This window comes from Setaria italica, chromosome IX, assembly GCF_000263155.2.
Source record: "Setaria italica strain Yugu1 chromosome IX, Setaria_italica_v2.0, whole genome shotgun sequence".
NCBI lineage: Eukaryota > Viridiplantae > Streptophyta > Magnoliopsida > Poales > Poaceae > Setaria > Setaria italica.
Window position 1 is genome coordinate 4,449,210 of NC_028458.1, and position 23,552 is coordinate 4,472,761.

Genomic DNA, 23,552 nt, shown 5'->3' on the forward strand with positions numbered 1-23,552 from the left:
GAGGCCTAAAGCTTCTGACCAGTTAGTTTTCAAAAAAAATAAAGCTCCTGACCAGAACCGGGCCTATTGCCTTTTGGGAGGCCCATGAAAATATCTGAAATGGATGGCCTTAAATTAAGCCTGGCCCGCAAGCTGGTCCGCAGATTTAACGGGCCCCTTCTCTCTTTCTTTGTCGGGGTGCCGCACACCTTTTTACAGCTTTCTACCCTTTTCCTCCTCTCGCGCTTTGTGTGTGGGTGTTTGTTTAATTGTTTGCTGCTGTGTGTCTCTCTCTTGTGCAGCTTTGTTGCCGTGCTTGAGGGACTCCCGAGGGAGCGGAAATATGGGATGGGCCGACGCGGGCGGGACTCTCTTCACCACCTTCATGGGCCAGCAAAACACACGACCTGAGAATTCGTTCGTGTGACCACTTTTTTGGTCCGGCGAATTCTGTGCTGAAAACAGCTGACAGAGGTCCGCCCGCGTCAGCCCGGCGAGCCAACAACCTGCGGCCGGCGAAACAAATCTTCAGAATTTGGAATGGAGCAAAGGCTGTCGAGTAGGAGCGAATCACAATTCACAGCTTCACCCTGAACTTGACCCAGCGGCTAGGCTAAGACATACCACACGCAGCTCCCGCACCAAACTATCAATCTGGTCCGGAGTCTGGACTTGCAGGGCTTTACTCTGTAAGTTCAAATCTTGTTCAGAATAAACATAGTGAAGCGACCTTCTTGATTTCTTAGGCCACAAACGTTCAAGCCAACCTGGTTACAGCTCGAAGCAGAACTCCAGACTTTCACAAAGATGTTGTGGATCACAGATGCGATGCAGAGTTCCCATATTTGGCAGAGAAAACAGTCAAGATGAATGAACACGTTTAACTTTCTCATGCACCGACAAAGGGTACAAAGAGGCCTCGGCAAACTTTACTGGATCATACACAGAAAATTCGTTTTCGTTACCGTTAGGCCATATACGAAGAGCAACAATTCATATGAGAAAGTAAAAAGGGCCCTAAACAATGAAAAACTCATGGCTTTAGATCGGGGTGTCAAAATAAGTATGGGCATGCAGCCAATGCTCAGTAAAGCAAGCTACTTGCATTAAAATTGACCTCAAATAAAACTAAAGATGTAGAAGCTCAGATCCTACAAATTACACTAATCTTTGAAACACAATCGCATATCAACAGAATACCACCACCAATGAATGTCTAAAAGCATACTTATGTGATAGAACTGAATGCCAGATTGCCATAGATCATATCATAGTATCGCATTAGCTTAGTTATGAGATTAATGAATGTCTTAAAGCTATGAGCTGTTGCAGAGTGATCATGAAAGATCATTGACCAGCTACACTAACAAGGGATTCCTCGGGTAAGATGTACAAAATGGCCACACTGCTGATTTATGCAAAGTACATTTTTATTTCCTTTCATCACCTTCAGGTCATATCCAAAGGGAAATGCCATGAGAAAGAATGAAACTCTAAACAGTTGCAATCTTGATCTAAAACAAGGTGGTGAAAATCCATATCAATAAGTATAGAAAATAGTAACATATGTTTACTTTAGCAAAATAAAGGGAGAGACTCTAAAAGTGTTGAACTGGCTCCAATAAATTAACCTTAGCCTCTGTATACACATGTGTAACAACTGAACACACAATACGCAATCAAGTCACCAGATTCTATATTGGAATATATGATGACTTAGGTGACCAGCATATGTAAGTGTTGCATAAAACAGTATCAAGATCAACAAAATGGTATGACTAGGATTTGCGAATGCCTCAAAAATCAAGATTAAGATGAATAAGGTACCATTTCATCAACCAACAGAATAAATATATGCTGGTGAGTAAAGTAATTAAATCATAGGAACCAAAATTTAGATTTTGCACAGTTCGATAATGTTGTGAGAAGGCAAGCTCAGCTATACACATAGATGACAAGAGGTACAAAAGCACACAATTTAGTGGAGCGACTGGAAATCCCCATGACACCAGTGATGTTACACTGACTAAGAAAATCTTAAAGCATATGGCACATCCAAATGCCAATTGATCTGGAGACGCTGGAAATCCCCGTGATACACCAGTGATGTTACACTGATAAAAGAATTTTCAAAGCATACCACACATCTAAATGCCAAATAATCCTGTTAATTCAGTTGCCAACAGGTAGTACAACAGAACAACCATTCTCTCAATATCCCTGTGCTAAACCAATCTCAAACCATTAATTCGGTTGCCAGCAGGTAGGTAGTACACCAGAACCTTGCAGCACAATTCATCTTCTTCCACTCTTCTTCGTATTTGTGTTTACAGTTTCAATATGATTACCTATAGTTTTATACAAGCAATGTGCTAGATCATGCAAGTTGAACAACCCCCAAGCTATCATAACACACCCTCAAGCGGTTACCAAGAGCCTAGTCCCATTCAACACATGCAAGCACAATGTAATGCAGATTGTAGCAATAACCATCGACTTATCGCTCATATACCTCACGACACGCAGCCCATTATCAACCACAGTGTCTCCACCCTTCCTAGCCCCGTCTTGTAGCTTCCAAAGAACAAACTCCAGAAATGACCTTACTGTCTCAAATGTCACTCTCCCAGTAACATCAAGAACAAACTTCCTGTTGCTAGGAACTGCCAACGTGCTCGACACTGTCTCCACCCATCCTTCCCCACCTTCAGCATTTCCATTTCCATTGCCACTGCCATCCAATTTATCATCGGTCTTGTACAGGACATGGTGAGTGGTCTTCACCAGAGTCTCCACTGCCCCATTGCACACCGAAACAAGCAATTCCTTGACCTTGGCATCATGTTTCGGATTGGTGAGCCCTTCGAAGAGCTGCTCGTAGGTGTTGATATGGATGGTCTTGTCAATGAACTCCCTCACAGCTGTACCCACGAAGACCTCAACCCAATTGCTAATTGCTTTCCGGCACTTTCCAGTGGCGACCACGTTGACCCACATCGTCGGGGAGGACGACTCCCCCGGAGCAGACGGGGCGGAGTAGAAGGCGAGCACGAGATGGCGGGCGAAGCTCCCGGCGACCGCGGACGCAAGCCGCTCACCGGATTCGGAGAAGAGCTTGTCCACGAGGCGATCGGAGAGGGCCACGGCGCCGGCGGACCCGGGGGCGGCGCCAGAGGATCCCGCGCCGCGAAGTACCCCGGAGGCCACCGCCTCCGACAGGGAGGAGACGGTGGCGGAGACCTCGGGGGAGGCGGCGAGCTTGGCCAGCTGCCTGACGCTGCGGGGGACCTCATCCGCGTCGGACCGAACGAAGTCGGCGAGGTCGGAGGCCACCAGCGCCGCGGCGTCCGCGGACGAGGCGGCGGCGTCGGCGAAGGCAGCGACCGCCGCGGCGAGGCGCACGAGGCGGCGCCGCCGCGCCGCGACGGCCGGGTGGTGGTAGATCTTGTACGCGCCGACGGCCGCCGCCGCGCCCGCCGCCGCGATGAGGATCCAGCGGCGGCGGCGCCGGGAGAAGGCGACGAGGCGGTCCATCCGCGGCGGCCGCCCCGGTCGCCGGAGGATAGGGGTTGGTGGGGGACGCCGCGTGGGACGGTGGCGCGGTGGGCGTAGCGTGGCGGGTTAGTTTTCTCTTGGGGTGCGCGGCCGCACCGCAGATAATGGCGATGGGGTCAACTGGGAATGTGATTCAGGCACCGTGTGGAATCCAGGAACTGTTGTGTGAGAAGCCGAGCCGGTTCGGTGGTTCGGATAAGTTCGTGCGCGTCACGTAATTTAGCGCACGTCTTTTATCCGGGTTTTCAAGGTGGGCTCAAATTAAATATGACGAGTGCGGTGGATTCAAATGTCAAGGACTTTGAGATGAAATTTCGCGGCAGATACAGGTTTGAACTTGAAGTGGTGAAAGATAGGCTGATGCTCTAGAGAGAAACCATTGTAGATTTAGCAGGTGTTCTGTTTGTCTTAAAAGTTAAATGTATCATGTATAGAACTTAAAAATCATGTTAAGTTTGAAGGTTAATGGAGGGGTATTCGCCACACAAGTTAAGTTTGAAGGTTATCGCGAAATCATGTACTAATAGCGTACTTAGTATAGGATATTCACTTATTTTATGTTTACTTCCACATTTTGCTAATGTCATTTCTGTTTTTTATCTGATAGCCCGTCTATTTATTTTGCGGGTTAATATAATTTGCAAAGCAAAGCTCGGGGTAGCCGGCTCTCAGGCAAAAGGAAAATTAGAACAGTGGTTAACTGTTACATGCACCATTTAAATTGCAAATTGTACGAAACGTTTTCCATGCCGCCGTCATTTTCACCTTAATTTTGCACGCAGTCCGTGCATCACTCAAATTGCATATCACGTGGAACAGTTTTCCGTGCAGTGGAGGGCTTCTACATTTTGCAACTGAAATGGCCAGCCCAACTTCAGTAAATAGGCTGAAGGCTTGTACGTGAGAAGCCCATGATCCCTATTCCCCAGAGTCCATCCAGGAGCCAGTGCCCAAATACGAACAGAACACCATCGCCTCCCTCGGAGTCTTTCTGTTCGCTTCAGCTTATAAGCCAGCTGAAAAGCTGAAACAGCTGATTTGTTGTGAGAGAAAAATACTGTTTGGTGCTTGATAAGCCGACTGAATAAGCTGAAGCGAACGGGCCGTCTCTCGTGGCCTCCTTTCCTGGGAGCTGGTCGAGCGACGCCAGCACGCCACCCTTCACCGACGGCGAGTACCCACCAGGTATTGCTGTCTTCTGAAGGGGGCGTAGAGAAGGAAGAGAGCTCTATCATATTTGCCACGGAATATTTGGAACCTTGTAGTGTATGACTCGATTTCGGAATAATTTTCGAATCGAACTAGATGATTTTTACACTGTTTAGGAGGGGGGAAATCGCACCTTCATAAATAAACTCGATCATCGAGTACCGTCCAATATTCGGGAGTTACTTCCGAGGGCCTCGGTCGTTTACAAATATAATCTCGAACTTATTAGGGTTCTTTATAATTACATTATACCTTTGTGTGTGCTTTTGGCCTGCGGGATTACTCATCATGGAGCACAGTAACGGACACAGTCAGAACGATGATGAAGATCAACTCAGCATCCTTACTGATGATATTCTAATCTCCATGTTGGGGAGAGTCAACATTTTTTTTAAAAGGAGCAACGAGGGCCGGAGCACGCCCACCTGAACGTTCATTCAAAGATTAGGTCAGAACTCAGCATCTGCTCTATGGTAGCTTTGCAGTCTTGAGAGAGGTTTATGCTCTGCTTCGACCTGAAACTTTAGTAGGTTATTACTTACTAGGGAATCTTTGTAATGACCTCGTAGCGTCCCTATGAAGTCACACCTCGGTAGTGTGATAAGTGCTTGGCCAGCACAGCATGGTTGGGTGTAAAGTTCTTTTCAACTTTTACGCGATTTGTGGTGAAGTGTACAACCTCTGCAGAGTATAAAACTTTTATAATAGTCGTGCTTACGCTCAAGAGCGGTCTAGACCCTCGTATGATTAATCTATCAGAAGTCGAATGAAATTGTTGTTATTTATTGCGATTATCTTTATTTATATTCATACTTAATGTGGTTGGTATAAACTTATACTTAGTAAATGCTAATAAAATTTGACCAACCAATTAAATGTTGAAATGCTATTAAACCATAGCCTATCCTTGCATAGCCTACACTACATATTCCCCACGCTTATTGAGTACCAACCATAAGTGTATTCATCCTTGATAAAATCGCTGCTCAGACCAAGTCAACTTTGAAGAGCTTCCTGAAGACTTAGAAGAGTTCTAGGCGCATGTGTGCCATCAGTCAACTGCCTTTGGAGTCGTCATCATTGTTGGAGTTCCGCTGCTAGAATAAAGACTCGTTTTGCTATTCAAATTAAAAACTTTCGGTCATGTAATAAATTTAATACTCTCTTTACGTTTTGGCACTGTCTATGGTGTTTACTGAAGTCGTTGCATGTGTGAAACTTGATCCCGGAGCACATGTAATTTATTCATCTGGTTTTGCCTTTAAAACCGGGTGTGACAATCTTCTTTGATTCCTCTTCGATCCCGAAGTGATCCTTGACATATCTTTACAAACTTAGCCCAAGGGCTAAGTCATCTCGAAGGATTGCTTGTCAAAGATGGGTATCAGAAGGCTCCAGAAGATCTTAGGCCTATCGGCCTAGGCTCCTCTAGGCCGATCGGCCTAGCCCTTCCTAGGCCTGTTGACCTCCGTCTTCGTCTGGTTCGATACTCGTTCATTGTTTTATCAAAAAAAAATACTTTTAGGTCCAATTCCTTGAAAAAACAGAACATCCTCCAAAATATGTTGTACATGTAAAAATGACCGGTTTATTAGATGTAATCAATAGTTTAGGTATTAAATTTATATCACTATTGAAGAAATAGGGGTAAAACTGTGTCAATAGCAAGCATCAACACCTGCACATGATTGTGAACTATAAGGGGTGTTTGGATACATCCTGCTAAACTTTACTTTAGCACCTGTCACATCGGATATTTGGATACTAATTAGGAATATTAAATATAGTCTAATTACAAAACTAATTGCACAGATGGAGTTTAATTCACAAGACGAATCTATTAAGCCTAATTAGTCCATGATTTGACAATGTGGTGCTACACTAACTATTTGCTAATGATGGATTAATTAGTCTTAATAGATTTGTCTCGCGAATTAGACTCCATCTGTGCAATTAGTTTTGTAATTATCTTGTGTTTAGTCTTCCTAATTTGCATCCGAACATCTGATGTGACTCTGCTAAAGTTTAGTACCTCGTATCCAAACACCCCTTAAGTTTGCTGTTAAATAAATTACGAACACTTTTACATGAGCCAATAACATGTCATACGTGCCGTATGATGGGACATGTAACGTGTTGGTCGTTTTACCTTAGGCCTTCCTACTACGGTAATTCTCCCTTGCTTTTGCACGTTTCTCATCCTTTTAACTGCTACTTTCTGCAAGATCAAGATGTCCAATTCCATGATGATCTAAAATAGTAAATGTGTCAACCCAAACTCTTCTCCCAGTCTCTTTACGTCCACGACTGGACTCTTTTTTTTTCAACGAAAGACACAGACTGTTCACCATTTCTGTTGATAAAGCAGGAGATTACAACCCTGGGAGGTTTCTTACATGATCGAAAATAAAAAGGCCACGCAGATTATTTACAGAAAACTGTACACCAAAAGAGAAATCAATCACCAAGGGAGACAATCTATCAGGAGTTAAGATTGGATGCTATTATTAAAAAAATACAATGCAATAAATCTGCAGTTGGAACCAAATTTGTCATGTATGACGTCCATGTTCAGCACGAGCAGGGTTGGTAGTTAATACCAAATTATAGGGAAGAATGCGCAACGCATCACTCAGAACCAACTGAAATGCAACGCAGTTGGAACCTATGCTAAAATAGCATGGTAAAGGCAGCACAAAAGTACAACCGGATAACCACCGTAATCGATGATGCGCGGATTTTGTGTTGTGGTGGAACTCCTGGCCAAGGCTGGGTGGTGATCGATCGAGGCAGCACTTGTGTCGTGGAAACCTTGCTGCGCAGCCACCGTAGCAAGTCGTGGCGACGGCGATGCCGCATTTGCAACGCGCTGACGGGGATGACGCTGGTGCGGCTCAAAACTGGCGGCCTCGATGGTGATCTCTATAAAGGCGGCGCTCGTGTCGTCGAAAACCTTGTGCCGTCGCACAATCTAGATCGAGCCAGTGGGAGTTGCTGCGCAGCCACTGTATGGGTGCGCGGGTGGAACGCGATCGTGAACTCATGGGGGTGGCAGTGGCACTGCCGAGGAATAATCGTCACAACATCGACGACGATGACCTCCTCGAGCAGCGCGGTGACAGACTACAGCGAATCCTCGGCGGCGACGATCCCATCGAGCGGCGGCGTTGCCTGATGTGATGACGAAGGCCTGCGGCTCCTCGATGGGAGATGGCGACGACACACCCTCGAGCGGCGTGGTTACGACAGCCTGCGGCACCTCGACCGGCGTCGACCCCTCGGGCGACGTTGGAAAATTGGAAGAAGCAATCACGCGTCAGGTGCTAATTGCCGGCTAATGTGATCTCGGGTGCAGGCAGCTTTTTGCAAGTGCAAACTTGCGCGTGATCTCGGTGGCAATCAGTCCTATGCAAGCTTGGCAAGTGTACGAGGAGGTAATCATGCATTCCTTTTTCAAATTGAGGCATTCTTTTGGAAACTCCAAAGAAGGGAACACAAACCTGATGCCTCGTCGGGAGATGGATTTCTGCTGTGGGTACGGCAGGCGGGTAGATGGTTCAGCGGTGAAAAAAGAGAGGGGGAAATGGCAGAGTCATTTTCTAAAAAGTGATGTTTCCTCCTCTTTCCAACACTTTCCAACCTCTCCCGACTTGTCAGGTGGATCCTTTGTGAGGTGAGGAGTATGAGGGAATTGTTTTTTTGGGTAGAAAGCGACCGCGGCAAATGATTCCAAAAAGCCTAAAAGCGAACAAGTGAAAATGCTGCTAGTGCATGAGGTTCCGGAGCAATCCAACGCCGAAACGAAGCGAGACGCTTGCACACTCGACAGGCTGGGAAAGAAAACAGGGAAAATATCCAAATTCTGAGTATTGACATGATCACACTTGGCACCAAAGACAGTGCATGACACGACCGCGCGCGCTGTGCACTGACGGCGGCTGGGCAGCAGCCACCCAGCAGCTCGGCCACGGTCACATCAGACCAAGGCCACCACCTTACGGTGCCCGCGGGCCCTCCTCCCGGCGCAGCTCTGGCTCCTCGCGTACAACGCGCTGCCGGGACCGCCGCCGTCGCCGCCGCCGAAGTCGCAGGGCGCGTCCTCGTCGATCCGCGCCATGGAGAGCGCGGCGGCCATGCTCTGGCTCCGCGCCACGGCCCGCAGCTCGGCGCGGCGCTGCTCCACGCGCCTCTGCGACGCGGCGCGCACCAGCTCCTGGAGGTCCTCGTCGCCCGCCTCGGAGCCGCCGGCGCTGCGGCTCCTGGACAGCGGCGCCGCGGCCGGCACGAACACCGGGTACCCGAACGCGGCGTCGGAGGGGATGTAGCGCGCGCACCCCGTCAGGCCACGCACGTACAGGTCCCGCGCCCGCCCCAGCGCCCGCGCCGGCGCCCGCCACAGCCACCGCAGCCTGCCCCCTCGGCTCATCCCCACCAGGCCACCACCACACCAGACGCCTGCCGCTGCCGGAGGACACTGTAGACTGGACACCAAGCACAGCCGGAGTGCCGTGCGAGCTATGATGGCAGATGTTGCTTGGGAGAATTATTAGGTGCGGAGCTTTTGTGCAGAAAACAAATGATGGAGTGGTTTCGAGTTTTTAGCGATTCTGGTGAGCGCACCCGCCATCCTATATATCTTTGGTGGTGGGGATCGGGGACCCGCGCGCGGTTAGGTGGTGAGGACCGGGAACTGGGAGGAGACGACGTGAGGGCCACCGGCGCGCGCGCCGCTGGGGCAGGGAAAACTGCGGGTCTCGCTTGGCAAAGCTGTGGGCTGTCTCAGCTCTCAGCTGGGTGCGCGCGCCCACCACCACCGCCCATCGGCGTCGTGGGATCCCCAGGCACCGGCAAGACAGACTTGGCGCTACGGCGGCTCGCGCGGTTTTGCACCCCCCCCCCCCCCCCCCCCCCCCCCTTCTCTGGCTCGCCTTCTAGATGAAGAGTGAGGGTCAAAACCAGAGTGTGACGTGGCACGTGAAGTGGAGTGTACTCTATCTTGCTGACTCTGAATTTGAAACTCGATTTTTTTTCGTTTCATGTTTTTGACTTGTATACGTGGCTTGAGATACCTATATTTCCACATACGTGACCTGGGAATTCAAGAGCTGATGCGCACGTGCTCGTGTAGATGCAGTTGGGGGAATGAAAGCGTGGGATCTAGAATTTTTGCATTAGGTGTGCACTCTAAATTTTCATAGGACTGAAAATATATTACGGAAGCACAAATGTTGTCAATATACCGAAAGTGTCATAATATAATAAAATTTAAAATAAGGGCTTTCCACTAAAAAATATTCAATATAGAAGTTAAAGTATGAAATGAGACATACACAAAATAAAATATTACTTCATCTGTCCCAGAATATAAGCAATGTTTAACTTTACCCTTAGTCAAGCATTATTAATTTTGACCAACAACATCTCTAAAAATAAATTATTTTGAATAGAAAAGGTTACATTTTATGATGGTTCCGTGTTAAATATGAGCATCATTTTTGTGTTATCATTTTTCATGACTTTTTTGATATTCATATTCAAAGTTCAAAATGTTTGACTTAGGATAAACATAAACGTAGCTATATTTATGGGACGCAGGTGCTATTACAATAAAACACAAATAACCAATACACATTTCTAAATTACAAAGTAAAGCAAATTTCATGCATGTACGTTTCGTATCGGGCGTGGCTATATTGTATGTCCTCAATGTCGTAATGCGCAGTGACCATACCCATGCTTATCCCCGACATTCCTTGGAATAGCGGTACAGCTCACCACCTCTATTCTATTTGGAGGAGAGCCCACATTTGCACTCCTTATTTGACAATCAGGTGGGCTAGCTGCTAAAGAATTTTGAGGAAGTAAAATTTAGCTTAGGTTGCTCTTTTGCCTCTTTCCTCCGTCCACATTCTCTCCATTAAGGCTAGCTATGGCTAATAGGACCAATGGCCCCCCTCCTCCCGCCCAAACCTCACAAGTCACAACACACACACCCCACCTCTGTTCTTTTACGTTTGGGCCCGGATGTCAGTATCGATGCCTTTTTCTTCTGCAACATCCAACTAACCGATTGATTGGGGAATTTATAACATAAATAAGAAAAATGCATATTATTATAAGCAATAATATCTTAGTGGCTAAAATTGTCGTATGGTACGAGTAAGCTTAAGAACAAACTGAGTAGCGCGGGGCATTGGGTTATTGGACATGTGGTACTCGCCTTGTGGCCATCGTATTCGTAACCTTTGGGTTATAAAATATAACCTATTCTCTATATACTAAATTATAATTTGTTTTAATTTTAGCTATCCACCTAAATGCACGCTATCAAAATTATAAGATGTTTGAGTTTTTCTATTTAATATACAATATATTTAGATACATAACAAAAATTATATATTTATAAAAATTAAAACGCTTGAAATTTGGAATGAAGGGAGTATGCTGATGATGGAGCTCAACGTCATTTGTTTCATTGGATGTGGCGCGGCGTAGCTTTTGTTTCCAACTTGAAGTGAAAACATTTTTTCCTCGGAAAATCATCACCCACCCGAAGTCGGGATCACCACCCACCCCAGTTCTCAATCCTCACTCATCTATACCGACCGAGTGCCTACTCCACATGTGAGAGAATCATGAGTTTATGTAATGAGTACGATCCTATTGCTAAAATGCAACAAAGAAGCTACTTCCTACGTTCTAAATTATAGGTCGTTTTGATTTTTCTAGATTCATAGATACGTACTATGACCGTAGCAAGATGTACTACTACTCGTGTGTCCACGCGCACGGGAAGCCGGAGCGCGTGCGCGATTCTCTGTAGCCCTTCGGTGCGACGTCGCGCTCAGCTCAGGTGGTGCCGGAGCCCGTGGGCGGGGAGGTCTCTCGTGCACGCGACGCGCCCTATCAAGCATTCAGGCTATCACTAGCTACGACTACTCCAATATCTCCCAGTTTCCAAAGCGCGAGGTCGCCGTCTCCCGGCTTCCAAAACCGCTGGAGCAAGCAGAGACAAAACAGGGGGCCAATAGAGAGGCCAGGGGAGCTGCATGTACCCAGTTTGGGCCATGTTTAGTTACTCCCAACTCCCAACTTTGACACTATGCAAAAAGAAGATTCCCCATCACATCAAACTTGCGGTACATGCATGGAGTACTAAATGTAGATGAAATTAAAAACTAATTGCACAGTTTTGTTGTACTTTGCGAGACGAATCTTTTGAGCCTAATTAGTTAATATTTGGATAATAATTCACAAATACAAACGAAACGCTACAGTGTGCTACAGTGCTGTAACAGTAATTTGGCACCTCCCAAATTCCCCAACTAAACAAGGCCTTGTTTCTACTCCGGTACTAGAGAGCGGGCGGATTCCTGACGGCCTAAAACTGACAAGTTTCGTGGAAACCGTCTGGAAAGACAAGAACCGACAGGAATTTGCCAAATCCTGGTAGTGCTCAGATTATGAAAACCTCCTTAGAATCTATACACTGAAACAAGCAGCCTTCAGAACGCGTGGAATTAGTACCAAGTGCAAATTTTCGATCACCTAGCACTAAAAGGTACCTTTAGTGACCGGCACTAAAAGGTACCTATAGTGCCCGACTCGGTACTAAAGAGCTCTCCATGGCTTACTTCAAAAGAAAAGCATATCTAACTATCGCATGTATCGGTTGAGCTGCCCGGTACTAAAATGCTTTGCATTTACCGAACTATAGTGATACCGGTTCCCCGACCGGTACTAGAAGTCGATCGTCCAGCGGTGAAATCTGTAACTTCAGTAAGCGAAGCAGCGATCCATAACATCTTGCTATCCCCCCCTGGAATCATCTGTCTTGAAAACGTAGCTCAGGTTACTCCACATGAGGTCTGTCCCGTTTAGATTTCTTCGACCTTCTTGCCGTTTGTGCTAGAGACATACCAGTAGAGATCCTGACCAATACCACACGGTCGCGTCCAGCCCACTCCATCATCCCTTCTGTTCCAACGCTCAGTTATCTTTCTGTCATGGAGATTGTACGCGACAACTCCCTTGTAGCGCCCGTAGACGGTGTTCGAGCGTATCGACGGGAACACGCCGGTGGAAAAGGGCAGTGCTCGTACCTTGCCGACGAACACGGCGCGACCGCCGAGGCCACGGACGGGCACAATCTTGTGCGCGTCGTGATCTACCCGGTAGACCTGGTACTTCCTCATCCAGGCCAGTCGTCGTTCTCGTCCTTGGACCACGCTCTCCAGCTGCGGAGCAGCATGCAGCAGCTTCCGGCCCGTCGCTCTCCAAGAGGTGCACCGTGTCCATGTACATCCCACATACCCTAAATGTTACATCGGCGACCGCCTCCAGCCGTGGCGGCTCGTTAGCTACGGCCGTAACCCCCAGCGCCATGACGGCCCCGCCGGTTACACAGTAGAAGCGACCCGCGAATGACATGGCTGAGTGGAAATGCGCGCGGTTGTAGACCTTCCAGCAGTCGTCCCCGGGCTTGGCGACGAGTAGCAGGCTGCGGAGACAGAGCGCCACCATGGAGTCGTCGCCCACGAGACCGATGCCTGAGACCGTGTACTGGTAGTCGAAACCACAATTCTTGGAGACTGATCTGGCGATCTCCGCGGTCATCGGCGTGTCTAGCGAGGGGAGCTCGGCGAGCTGCCTCGTGATCGGGTTCAGCAGGCGGACCACGTGGGTGGACTCGTCGACCAGGGCGAGGAGGCCCTCCGTGGTGGTGCCGGCCAGGAGGTGACCGTCGAGCTCCGGGAGCTCTGTCTGGACGCACTGGCCGGTGGAGACGTTGAGGAAGCGACGCCGGTGGCGGCCGGGGCCCGGCGGCGTGGCCTCTTGGAGCATGATCCACTGGCGCGGGAGGAAGCGGCGGTCGAGGGGCGTCCACGGCGCCCCGCCGCCACTCACGGCACACCGCCCGGGAGCTCATGTAGTCCGACACGTCGGTCGCGAGCGCGTACTCGGCGATGACCGCCGCCAGTCCGTAAGACAGGTCCGCCCAGCAGCGTCTCGGAACGTGACGACGGCGCCGTGCCCCGCGTGCGCGCTTCACAGCCCAGGATGACGTAGTTGCTAGAGCGGATGGTTCTGTCGGCTTGGCGGCGACGCACGCCGGTCTGGCCTTGGCTCGACGAGAGAGGGCAGCCTCGTCGAACGGGGATCTTGAGTGCTTAACCATTGGATGCGATGGTGCCGACTTCGAAATGCACAGGGGAGGGAGGAACGATTTGGCGATTTGATGCTTGCGGCGGCGCTTGCAATAGACAAGGTTTTGCGGTGCATCGATGTGACCTGATCTCTACGCCGATTGTCCGTGCCCAGATCAGCAACGGCACCGCATTTAGCCCGAGTTGTTGTCGACTTGGACTCCATCTTTCCTGAAGATACGTGGTTGTTTCCTTGCAAGTCTAAAATGTTGTATCCTTGTGTCGTGCCATATGAAGCAACGTCTGCACCCCAATTCGCCAAATAATGTTATGAATGCACTTCCTCGCTTTTCCAATCTGTCGTCCCATTTAGTGTGAATATTTGACTTTCATTTGCGCGGTCTAGCCCCATTTAGCAGGTGTGAGCGTTATTAGATTCATATGTGAGAAATGATATTTATCTGTAGAAATATTTCTTGTCAAATCTATTGTATTTGCAATATTCTAGCTTAAGGAAAAAAAATGTTCTGACAGTAAACAAAACGTTCCAAGTAGAGAAATAATATTCTTTAAAAATCATGGGTGAAGATTTTTCTAGCAACAATATATCAAATTCGCAATATTCAGGATTAAGAAAATATTCATACAGTGAAATAAAATATTTCAAGCAGACAAATAAAGATTTCCAATTTTATTTCACTTTTTTTTAATCTTAGAGGGATGATTCCAAACTATTGGATTAATCCAATGATTTGAAAAGTGACAACAGATAAATAGATAGTCCCCTCTTACAATACTATTGCACAAACCTCCAGGCAAAGTACTCCCTCCGTATCAAAATAATTGCCATTGTTGACTTTTGATCACGACGTTTGACCATTCATTTATTTCGTTTGTGATTTATTTTATCATCAAAGTTCTTTTAAGCATGACTTATCTTTTCGTATATTTGGAATAAATTTTTGAATAAGACAAATGGTCAAACATTGCATGGAAAAGTCAACAACGATAATATTCCGATACAACGGTAGTAATATTTAGTGTAAGGGCCTATCTAGCCTTTTGGCAGTTTGGTTGCCAGGAATGGAAGAGTTTGTTAGTTAGGTTTGCCATAGAAAACATAAATTCTGACGATTATAAAATAGAATTACTATAAACTGTACAAAATTTTATACAGCTACAGCAATCTGTTCAGATATAACTAGCCTACATATGGAAGTACAGCTTCATATTCCAACACGAATCTGGAACTTTGATTTGGCTATTTTCATTCACAATTACATATGCAGGCAGCAGGTCCGTCTCCAGAGCAGGGGCTATACAATCCTGACAAAGTTTTTTTGAAGCCAAGCCTGACAAAGTTGATAGTGTAAGAAATGTAACAATGCTGCCGATGGGATGATATATACATTACTTTAAGCCTGAAATATCAATGAATTTCACGGCCCTTGGTCTCAAGAGGAAAGAGGGTACAGGCCACTCCGGCAAGAAAGAGTGCCAGATCCATCACAAGCACAACTTCTTTCTGATGGTGGTTCTCTAGCAATGCAGTTGTCGTGAGAGGAGCAACAATGCTTCCAATTCGGCCAATGATACTAGCGAACCCAACTCCAGTGTTGCGACAAGATGTAGGGTAGATCTGCACAAGTTTGACACAAAATGGGATGAGATAACCTATCGTATTCTATAGTTACATTGTTTCACAATATATGCATTTTCTGATAATACTGATTTAAATTGTCTGATGCTCATCTTACACGATTTTTAGCTTAAATCTGCTTAATTATTCATGTAACTTCTGACAAAGTCCCTCATAACACTAGTGGTTATGGGAGCTCATCTAAAATTATGCATCAAAATACATATCACCATTGGCCTGACTAGATATATTAAAATTTGTTTTGCAGTTAAGGTAAGTGGGTACCAATACTATATCATGTATTCTGGGGAACATATCAAATGGAGACTAATATGAAAATATGAATATACAGCAGTTAGTGGTGTTTGGCAATGACCTCAGGGGAATAAACATGTAGAACAGCAAAACATCCCATAACACAACTGCGAGCACAGAAGAGAAGGATGATTGATAAATCTTCTCTCAACTGTGTGGCAAGAGGTGCAAGAAAGGCACAGCACAACAAAATCATGCCTCCCATTGTCACTTTCCGACCAATCCTGTCCACCAGTAGAGCCGCCAAAAGAAGACCAGGAAACTCTGCCATAAATAAAGCAAGGCTTTAGCTATTAAAGTACTCCAATGGACTCTTCTTGAAAAGTAGCATTTCAATGCTTTTTAACAGAACAACAATTTTTATTTTTTACGTGTTCCAGGGCCCTACAGCCCCCTGTCCATAATGCATTGCATAAAACACAATTTTAAATAAAATTAATAATTGCGCATCCTTTTTATTTTCTTTGGCAAGTTGCAAACATTATTCAGAATAAGATAGAAAAACAGGAAATAAATGTGTCTAGAACCATGTTTTGTAGTTACTAAATGTGCAACAGTTTAGTTGTTTGCTTTATCTGCTATTTGATTCAAGGATATGAATTTATTGATCAGGCTCCCACAACACTAAATCTAAATTACGATGAGAGCAACGATGGTTTGCCAAGAAAATAAGAGGTATAATATGTACAACATGCAAATCAGAAGATTCTTCCACGATAGTGATCGTATCTTAACTCGAACTAGCACCAGCAACTGAAAATCCGAAGGCAACATTCATCATTTTCATCAAATTTTGTTCAGCGCACAACATTACCTGCAAAACTGGTCACCAGCACATTTATGTAAAGGCTGGAATCCTTTGGTTGACTCCTACCACTGCTTAGTTCAGAGATTAGATATACTAGTCCATAATAGGCAAAATAACTTGCAAAATAGACCAGCCAAAGAAGAAGAGTTGATCTGATCAGATCACGTGACCAAAAAGCTTTAAATATACTTTTGCTATTGGATTTGGTGCTTGTGTCATCGTCAAGTCTGTCTTCTGTCATCAGTAGAACTGTTGTAACAGACGGATCGTAGTTATCGTCAATCCTTTTTGGTTCAGAGGTTACAGTGCCAGGAGGGAGAGCCTTGTTATTCATTCTTGCTATTCTCTCCAGGACAAGCATAGCTTCATTTATTTTACCTCTTGAGCAAAGGTATCTTGGTGATTCAGGTATTACACTAGAGAAAATAAGCAGGATGAAACATGGCGTGGAGGACAATGCAAGTAACCATCTCCATCCAAGTATTGGCATGATAGCCTGCAGCACATATTATGCACATGTGACATATGACTAATGCTGACACTGATAAGAACCAGAAGCTATTGCTGTGATAGAACTATTTTTTTCGATAAGGGAAATTTTATTAAATCCAAGGTTTTTACATCGAGGTGATAAAAATTCCTTGAACCATATTCCCAGCATCTGCATTACCAGGATATACACAGCCAAAGAAAGAAATAAAAAAGAAGAAGAATCATGGGGCTAATGTCTGTCAATCCGTAGACTGGAACTAAATGTTGGGATTTTTCCTCAAATGTTATTCACACTTTATTTCTTTTTCCAAAAAATGCAGTTCATATTTTTCAAATGACTCCCTACTGTCATAATGTCCTATGTTCGAGTTGCTAGTGCTCTCCTTCAACATTTTTATGCTGGCTAGAAATTCCAGCTTCGTAGTAGTAAAGAAAACATTAGCGTATTATAAATTTTCCTACATGTTAGTATGTTCTGTGCAGATCTCTGCAAAATATGAACCTGCTCAATGAGAGTAGTTCTGGAACGATAAAATGGCAATCAATGGGCTAATTTAGTGATGCTTCAAATGTTGGCAATTCAGATTATTTAGGATTTTGAGTAGTTATGCTTTTGGAACATTACAACTGCTCCAAAATATAAACTGATAAAGTTGAACTGTTCTTCCTAGCAACAGTATATGAAGAATTGCTCTAGAATATGCATATTATGTATGTAACTAAGGCATGTCACTTGCCACACATTCTGATGCACATACATGAAAACCATTTTTGACATCTATGGCTGGGAGGCTGCACATCAATGAAACTAGAATAAGCAAGTTGATCGCAAGCTTATAATTTGACAATAACTGAAGTGAAGTGAAGGAAAGCAAAATACCCAAGCAAGTAGAGCCTCTAATATTGTTCCAAGGGTCCAGAAACAGGTAAAAACAACAATCCAGGAACCTCTGCTTTCAGCCGGAACGAATTCCAGGAACCAAGTAGGGAGCACATGGCTGGCACCCAGGCCAAGGCCAACGACGAAGCGCAAAGCCAGCAATGTTGCATAGTTTGGTGAGAATGCGCACAGTAAACCGGGTACACCACTGACGATTGCAGTGAATAGAAAACCAGCCCTGCAAAGAAAAGAGAACATAGAAAATAGACGAGAGCGTGTTATCACCAGGAATCTTTTCTTTTTATAAAAAAGGAATCCACTACTATTTAATAGACAAGTTCATTCTTTGTTTCAACGACAACAGACGGTAGAGTGGTTGGACCGGTAACTGTTTGGTTGTTTCTTCTGCCACATCCCACATGTCCATGGATCACAAAAACAAGATTAAAATGAAATAATCGCATGAATTTCAATACCTTTTCCCCCAATTTCTAGAACCACTATCACTTCGAAAGAATTTTGCAGCACTACTGAACTGAAGTCTGAAGAACTGAAGCAAAGAAGTCAGAACATACCGTCTGCCGTATCTATCTGAGCCAAGGCCTCCGACGCACGCCCCGAGGAGCATCCCGGCGAAGACGACGCTGGTGATGAGGCCCTCTGCCGCGCCGGAGACACCCCACTCCTCCTTCATGGACGGCCCCACGAAGGACAGCAGCATGACCTCCATGGCCTCCGCGACCCAGCCGGTGCCCAGGAACCCGAGCAGGAGCGCCTGGAACCGGCCGAAGCCGAGCCGCGACAGCGCCTCGTCTGTCGTGTAGGTCTCGGCGCCGCTCGCATCTCCCGCCATGCCGGGGAGAGCAAGGGAGGAGCGCCGCCGGGGGGCAGGGAGGAGCCGCGCGAGAGTGAACGGCGACGACCGACAAGCGGGCGAGCGCGCTGCCTGCTTTGGTGACTTGCAGCGGGAACCCGCCAAAATAATGCAGCCAATGGCGTGTAGGGAGGCAATTCTTTTAAGACACGACTCCCAATGAGTTAAAAATATCTAGCGTGGAGGCCTCGGGTGAATTTTGAACACGTGTGTGCTCATGCTTGTTTCCAGTATACACATCATGGCCGAGTATAAATTTTTACTGGATTTCTCAGCCCTTTTGTCTCGAGAGGAAAGAGGGTGCACGGCACGCCACTCCACCAAGAAAGACCAGCAGGTCAATCACAAACACGGCTTCTTTCTGATGGCAATTCTCTACCAATGTAACCGTCACAAGAGGAGCAACTATGCTCCCAACCTGGCCAATGCAATTGGCAATGCCCACTCCTGTGTTGCGACATGATGTAGGGTAGATCTGTAAAAAGATGATACTGAATGGAATGACTGGTTGTCTATTGTATTGTAGAATCATGTTGTCTATTGCCCTATACATTCATCTTTCAAAATTTTAGTTCTAAATTGCATGGTACTCATATAACACGATTTTTTTTCTTAAATCTGCTTCATTATTCATATATTCCTAGCATTTTTTTCTCTGGGCTCACAGGAATATCACCAGGGGCTTAACGACATATCCTAAAATTAATTATTCTTGCAGTGGTGAATGAATGGTTTGCTATTCTACAATTATTGGGTACCACTTCAGTTTCGGTGGTGGTTGGAAAATGACCTCTGGGGAATAAACTAGCAGAACCACGAAACACCCCTCTATGCAAGCGCGGGCACAGAACAGAAGGGTGATTGCTAAACCTTCTCCCAACTGTACAGCAAGTGGTACAATAAGATCATGCCTCCCAGTGACATTCTCCGACCAACTCTGTAAAGCAATAGAGCCGCCAAAAGGTTAGCAGGAAACTCTGTCATCAAGTAAAGCAAGGCTTTAGCTCTCAAAATACCTCAGTATTTTCTTTTTGAGAATAGCATTACAGAGCTTTTGAATGGAAGAAAAAAAATTACATGCAGTCAAGAGTCCTACAACCATTTTTTTTCAAGTAATGTTATTAGAAGCTGTAAGATTAAAATACTCCTAAAAATAAGGTATAGAAACAGAAAAAGTACAATGTACAGTGATTCAGAATTCCAAATACAGAAGTAGGAATGATAAGGGTTGACACAATATCCAAATGTCTCCTTCAATTTTTCTCTCTCCCCGTTACTCGTTTTAGTATTGACTTCTGATCATAGAATTAAACAATAAACACTTTCCACGAAAATGAAAATAAGATTGTTTATGTACAACATGCAAAATCAGCGTGTCTCATCTAGGCTTGTGATAATGTCATTAACTCAGATTCTGTGCATGAGCCGCAGAGATTGAAAATCCGAAGAAAACATTCAGAATAAAGATTCGATTTTTTCACAGCACAATGTTACCTGCAAAACTGGTCACTAGCACATTTATGTAAAGACTGGAGTCCTTTGGTTGCACCACATGTGTTCCTACTGATGTGCATATCCGCTTGCCATCGCTTACTTTGGAAGTTAGCAATATTATCCCATAATAGGCAAAGAAACATGCAAATTTGACTAGCCAAAGAAGAAGAGTTGATACAGTCAGGTCGCGTGGCCAGAGAGCTTGAAATGCATTATTGGTGCTGTGGGATTTGGAGCTAATGTTTTCATCAGTTCCAAGACCATCTTCCGGCATAAGTAGAAGTGTTGTAACGGAAGCATCTAAGTTGTCAGATCTCTCTTTTGAGTTGGAAGGTTAGAACGCCAGGAGGGAGAGCCTGGTTATTTATTCCTGCTATTCTTTCCAAGACGAGTGTAGCTTCATTTATTTTACCTCTTGAGCAAAGGTATCTTGGTGATTCAGGTATTAAGCAAGAGAAGATAAGCAGGATGAAATATGGTGAGGAGGTCAATGCAAGTAACCATCTCCATCCAAGTATTGGCATGACAGCCTGCATTAATCATATACAATTCACATGTAATGAATTTGATAGCCAATATATAAAATCTTTACATGTTATCTGGAAAAAAAGAAAAATACGGAATTATTGCTATTATGCCCTTTACACTTTAAAATTTTGATATTTTGAAATGTGAGTCTCCGTTTCAAATTTGCTTGGCCTTTCGTATATAAAATCATCATAACGTCTTTAACTCTATAGCTTGAGATTGTTCTCTTGTGATATCAGTTGTTGTTTTCTTTGTCTGGTCTCCCTTTTCTCTTATAGTTCCTAAGCTCCTTGATGGGCTCATCTAACCCAGAGAGCTTTCTTGTACCTCAATTTTCTCAGTCGTTTTTAATAGAACGCTACAAAAAGCTGTGCATATTTCTGAAACAAAAAGGATGTGCATCACATGATTCTTTTTAATTTGGAAAGGATCAAAGAAAAGAATCGTCACAAGGAAGTCAAACTTGGATATGATGAACTTAGAACAAACATGTCTCAGATAGTACTTAAGGTGTAGGAGTGGTAGAAGGCAAAAATACCCAAGCAAGTAGAGCCTCCAATATTGTTCCAATGCTCCAAAAACAAGCAAAGCCAGCCATTCATGAACCTCTGTTTTCAGCAGGAACGAACTCCAGGAACCAGACAGAGAGCACATGGCTAGCACCCAGCCCAAGGCCAACGACAAAGCGCAGAACCAGTAAGGTTGGGTAGTTCGGTGAGAAGGCGCAGAGGAAACCAGAAATGCTAGTGACAAGTGCAGTGATCAGAACACCAAACCTGCACTTGCGAAACAGGGAACGAACAGTTATGATCAATGAGAAAACAAAACAAGATACGGTAGCGGTCGTAAAATTCAGATTCTGAACTTACCTTCTGCCGTATCTGTCTGAACCGAGGCCTCCCACGCACGCCCCCACGACTGTCCCGACGAAGACGATAGACGACGCTGGTGACGAGGTCCTCCGCCGCGGGGGGAAACCACCCCCCCACACACACACGCACACACGCGCACACGCACACACACGCGGCCTTCACCGACGGGCCAACGAAGGACAGCAGCATGGTTTCCATGGCCTCCGCTACGCTGCCGGTGCCCAGGGACACGGGCAGGAGGGTGCGCGTCGTCCGTCATGTACTGCGTCACCGCTTCGCCTTGGCTAGCCATGGGCCGAGGCGGAGCGGAGGACGAAGCGCCGGGAGCACAGGAGAGTGGCGAACGGGGCAGAAAGGAAGTTGCAACGTTCATAAAAAATATGAGCAGTTTGCCATAAATTTACAAACTCTAAAGAACGGGATACAACAATATAGTATTCAGGTGCGCAGAGAATATAGCAACACATGTCGCTTTCCACATCTACAACACAAAAAATTTCTACGATGGCGACGCGTGCCCCATTGGTTGTTGCATCATTGCTGATAGCTGCTGATTAGCCATCGATGATGATCGTGTGGTTACATGATGGATCAGGTTAAGTCAAGGTGCCATGTCATCTCCAATCACAAAATCATTTGGATTACATACATTTTGGACCTAATTGTGCTACTCACAAGTTCAAGGATCCACACTATTGTAAAATATGAGAAAGCACCAAGGCAATACATTCGGTGATCCTCTGAACGGTAGAATAATTTATATTATATATATTTGAGAAATATCTGTACAACAATCACCTTGTATTTCAAATAGACCAAAGTAAACCTCATAGTAAACGTGCTGCAATGGTAAGGACTATAATTTGCGAGCATACATCCATATGGAGTCCAAAATCCATACGCCCCCAATCCAATCAATGCTCCCCCGTTTCGCTTCGAGTATATCCGGCCACGCCGACCCGACGTGGAAGCGGAAGCCTTTTTCACGTGGCCTTGCTCGATCGAGCCGGGCGCGGCCGGCCGTGGTAACGTATCGAGATGTGCGGTAGAATGGCCTCTAATTTAACTTATAAATTTAATAATTTAGTTTAATAAGAACTGGATTATAATATTATATGATTTTGAACTAAAAGCAGCAGATATAATTGAGTTGGATCGTGAAGAAAGCATGAGGGTCATGATCCATTACCATCCCTGTGTATCATAATTCTCATGTCTCCTTCACCATCTAATTATCAATTTTTTTCAAAATTATATAATATTATGATCCGATCCTTATTAAGCTTTATCGCTAGGTTAAATTAGAGGGCTCTTTACCATCCTCGTAGGTGGGCACGGTCTGTATCTCTCTGGAGTCCAAAACATGAATACATGATGCGCATTGGATTGGACCAGTGGATGATCGCTCATCTGCGCGGCCCGGAAGAAGTCACTGACTTGCTGCTGCTCACATGTCCATGACTCAATTCAACGGGTGACGCCAGAAGGGTCCGACCTGGCGTGGACCGCTCTGTAATTCCAGAAGGCGGGATCGTACAAGGTCGTCCCTCCAATCATCATTGGTTGGTAGGAGGATGATTCTTTGAGTTGCGTGCGTTCATACATCTACTGTAATCTCGGGGGCGTTTGATTCCCTTTGCTTATTTTAAGTAAGTGTCACATCAATGTTTAGATACTAATTAGGAGTATTAAACGTAGGCTATTTACAAAGCCCATTACATAAGTGGAGGCTAAACAGCGAGACGAACCTATTAAGCCTAA

The 23,552-nt window shown here is 45.5% G+C and overlaps 3 protein-coding genes and 1 long non-coding RNA gene across 4 annotated transcripts; all 4 read right to left on the bottom strand.

Moving 5' to 3' along the window:
• Positions 1 to 1,893: 1,893 nt before the first annotated feature.
• Positions 1,894 to 3,667, bottom strand: LOC101769862 (protein PHLOEM PROTEIN 2-LIKE A10). Its single transcript, XM_004981557.3, has one exon. The coding sequence runs from the start codon at positions 3,511 to 3,513 to the stop codon at positions 2,398 to 2,400; it is 1,116 nt and encodes a 371-aa protein (XP_004981614.1). The 5' UTR covers positions 3,514 to 3,667; the 3' UTR covers positions 1,894 to 2,397.
• A 4,829-nt stretch (positions 3,668 to 8,496) lies between these two features.
• Positions 8,497 to 9,530, bottom strand: LOC101770264. The gene has a single exon (XM_004981558.3). The coding sequence runs from the start codon at positions 9,167 to 9,169 to the stop codon at positions 8,720 to 8,722; it is 450 nt and encodes a 149-aa protein (XP_004981615.1). The 5' UTR covers positions 9,170 to 9,530; the 3' UTR covers positions 8,497 to 8,719.
• A 5,471-nt stretch (positions 9,531 to 15,001) lies between these two features.
• LOC101770669 (organic cation/carnitine transporter 7) lies at positions 15,002 to 19,000 on the bottom strand. Its single transcript, XM_004981559.3, has 5 exons — positions 18,599 to 19,000; positions 18,024 to 18,261; positions 16,658 to 17,147; positions 15,905 to 16,107; positions 15,002 to 15,528 (listed from the first exon to the last, which is right to left on the bottom strand). The coding sequence occupies exons 1-5, from the start codon at positions 18,874 to 18,876 to the stop codon at positions 15,319 to 15,321; spliced, it is 1,419 nt and encodes a 472-aa protein (XP_004981616.1). The 5' UTR covers positions 18,877 to 19,000; the 3' UTR covers positions 15,002 to 15,318.
• A 2,454-nt stretch (positions 19,001 to 21,454) lies between these two features.
• On the bottom strand, positions 21,455 to 22,224 carry LOC101776762. The gene is made up of 2 exons (XR_002675949.1): positions 21,789 to 22,224; positions 21,455 to 21,695 (listed from the first exon to the last, which is right to left on the bottom strand). It is a non-coding gene; the product is annotated as an uncharacterized LOC101776762 (long non-coding RNA).
• Between the last annotated feature and the right edge of the window lie 1,328 nt (positions 22,225 to 23,552).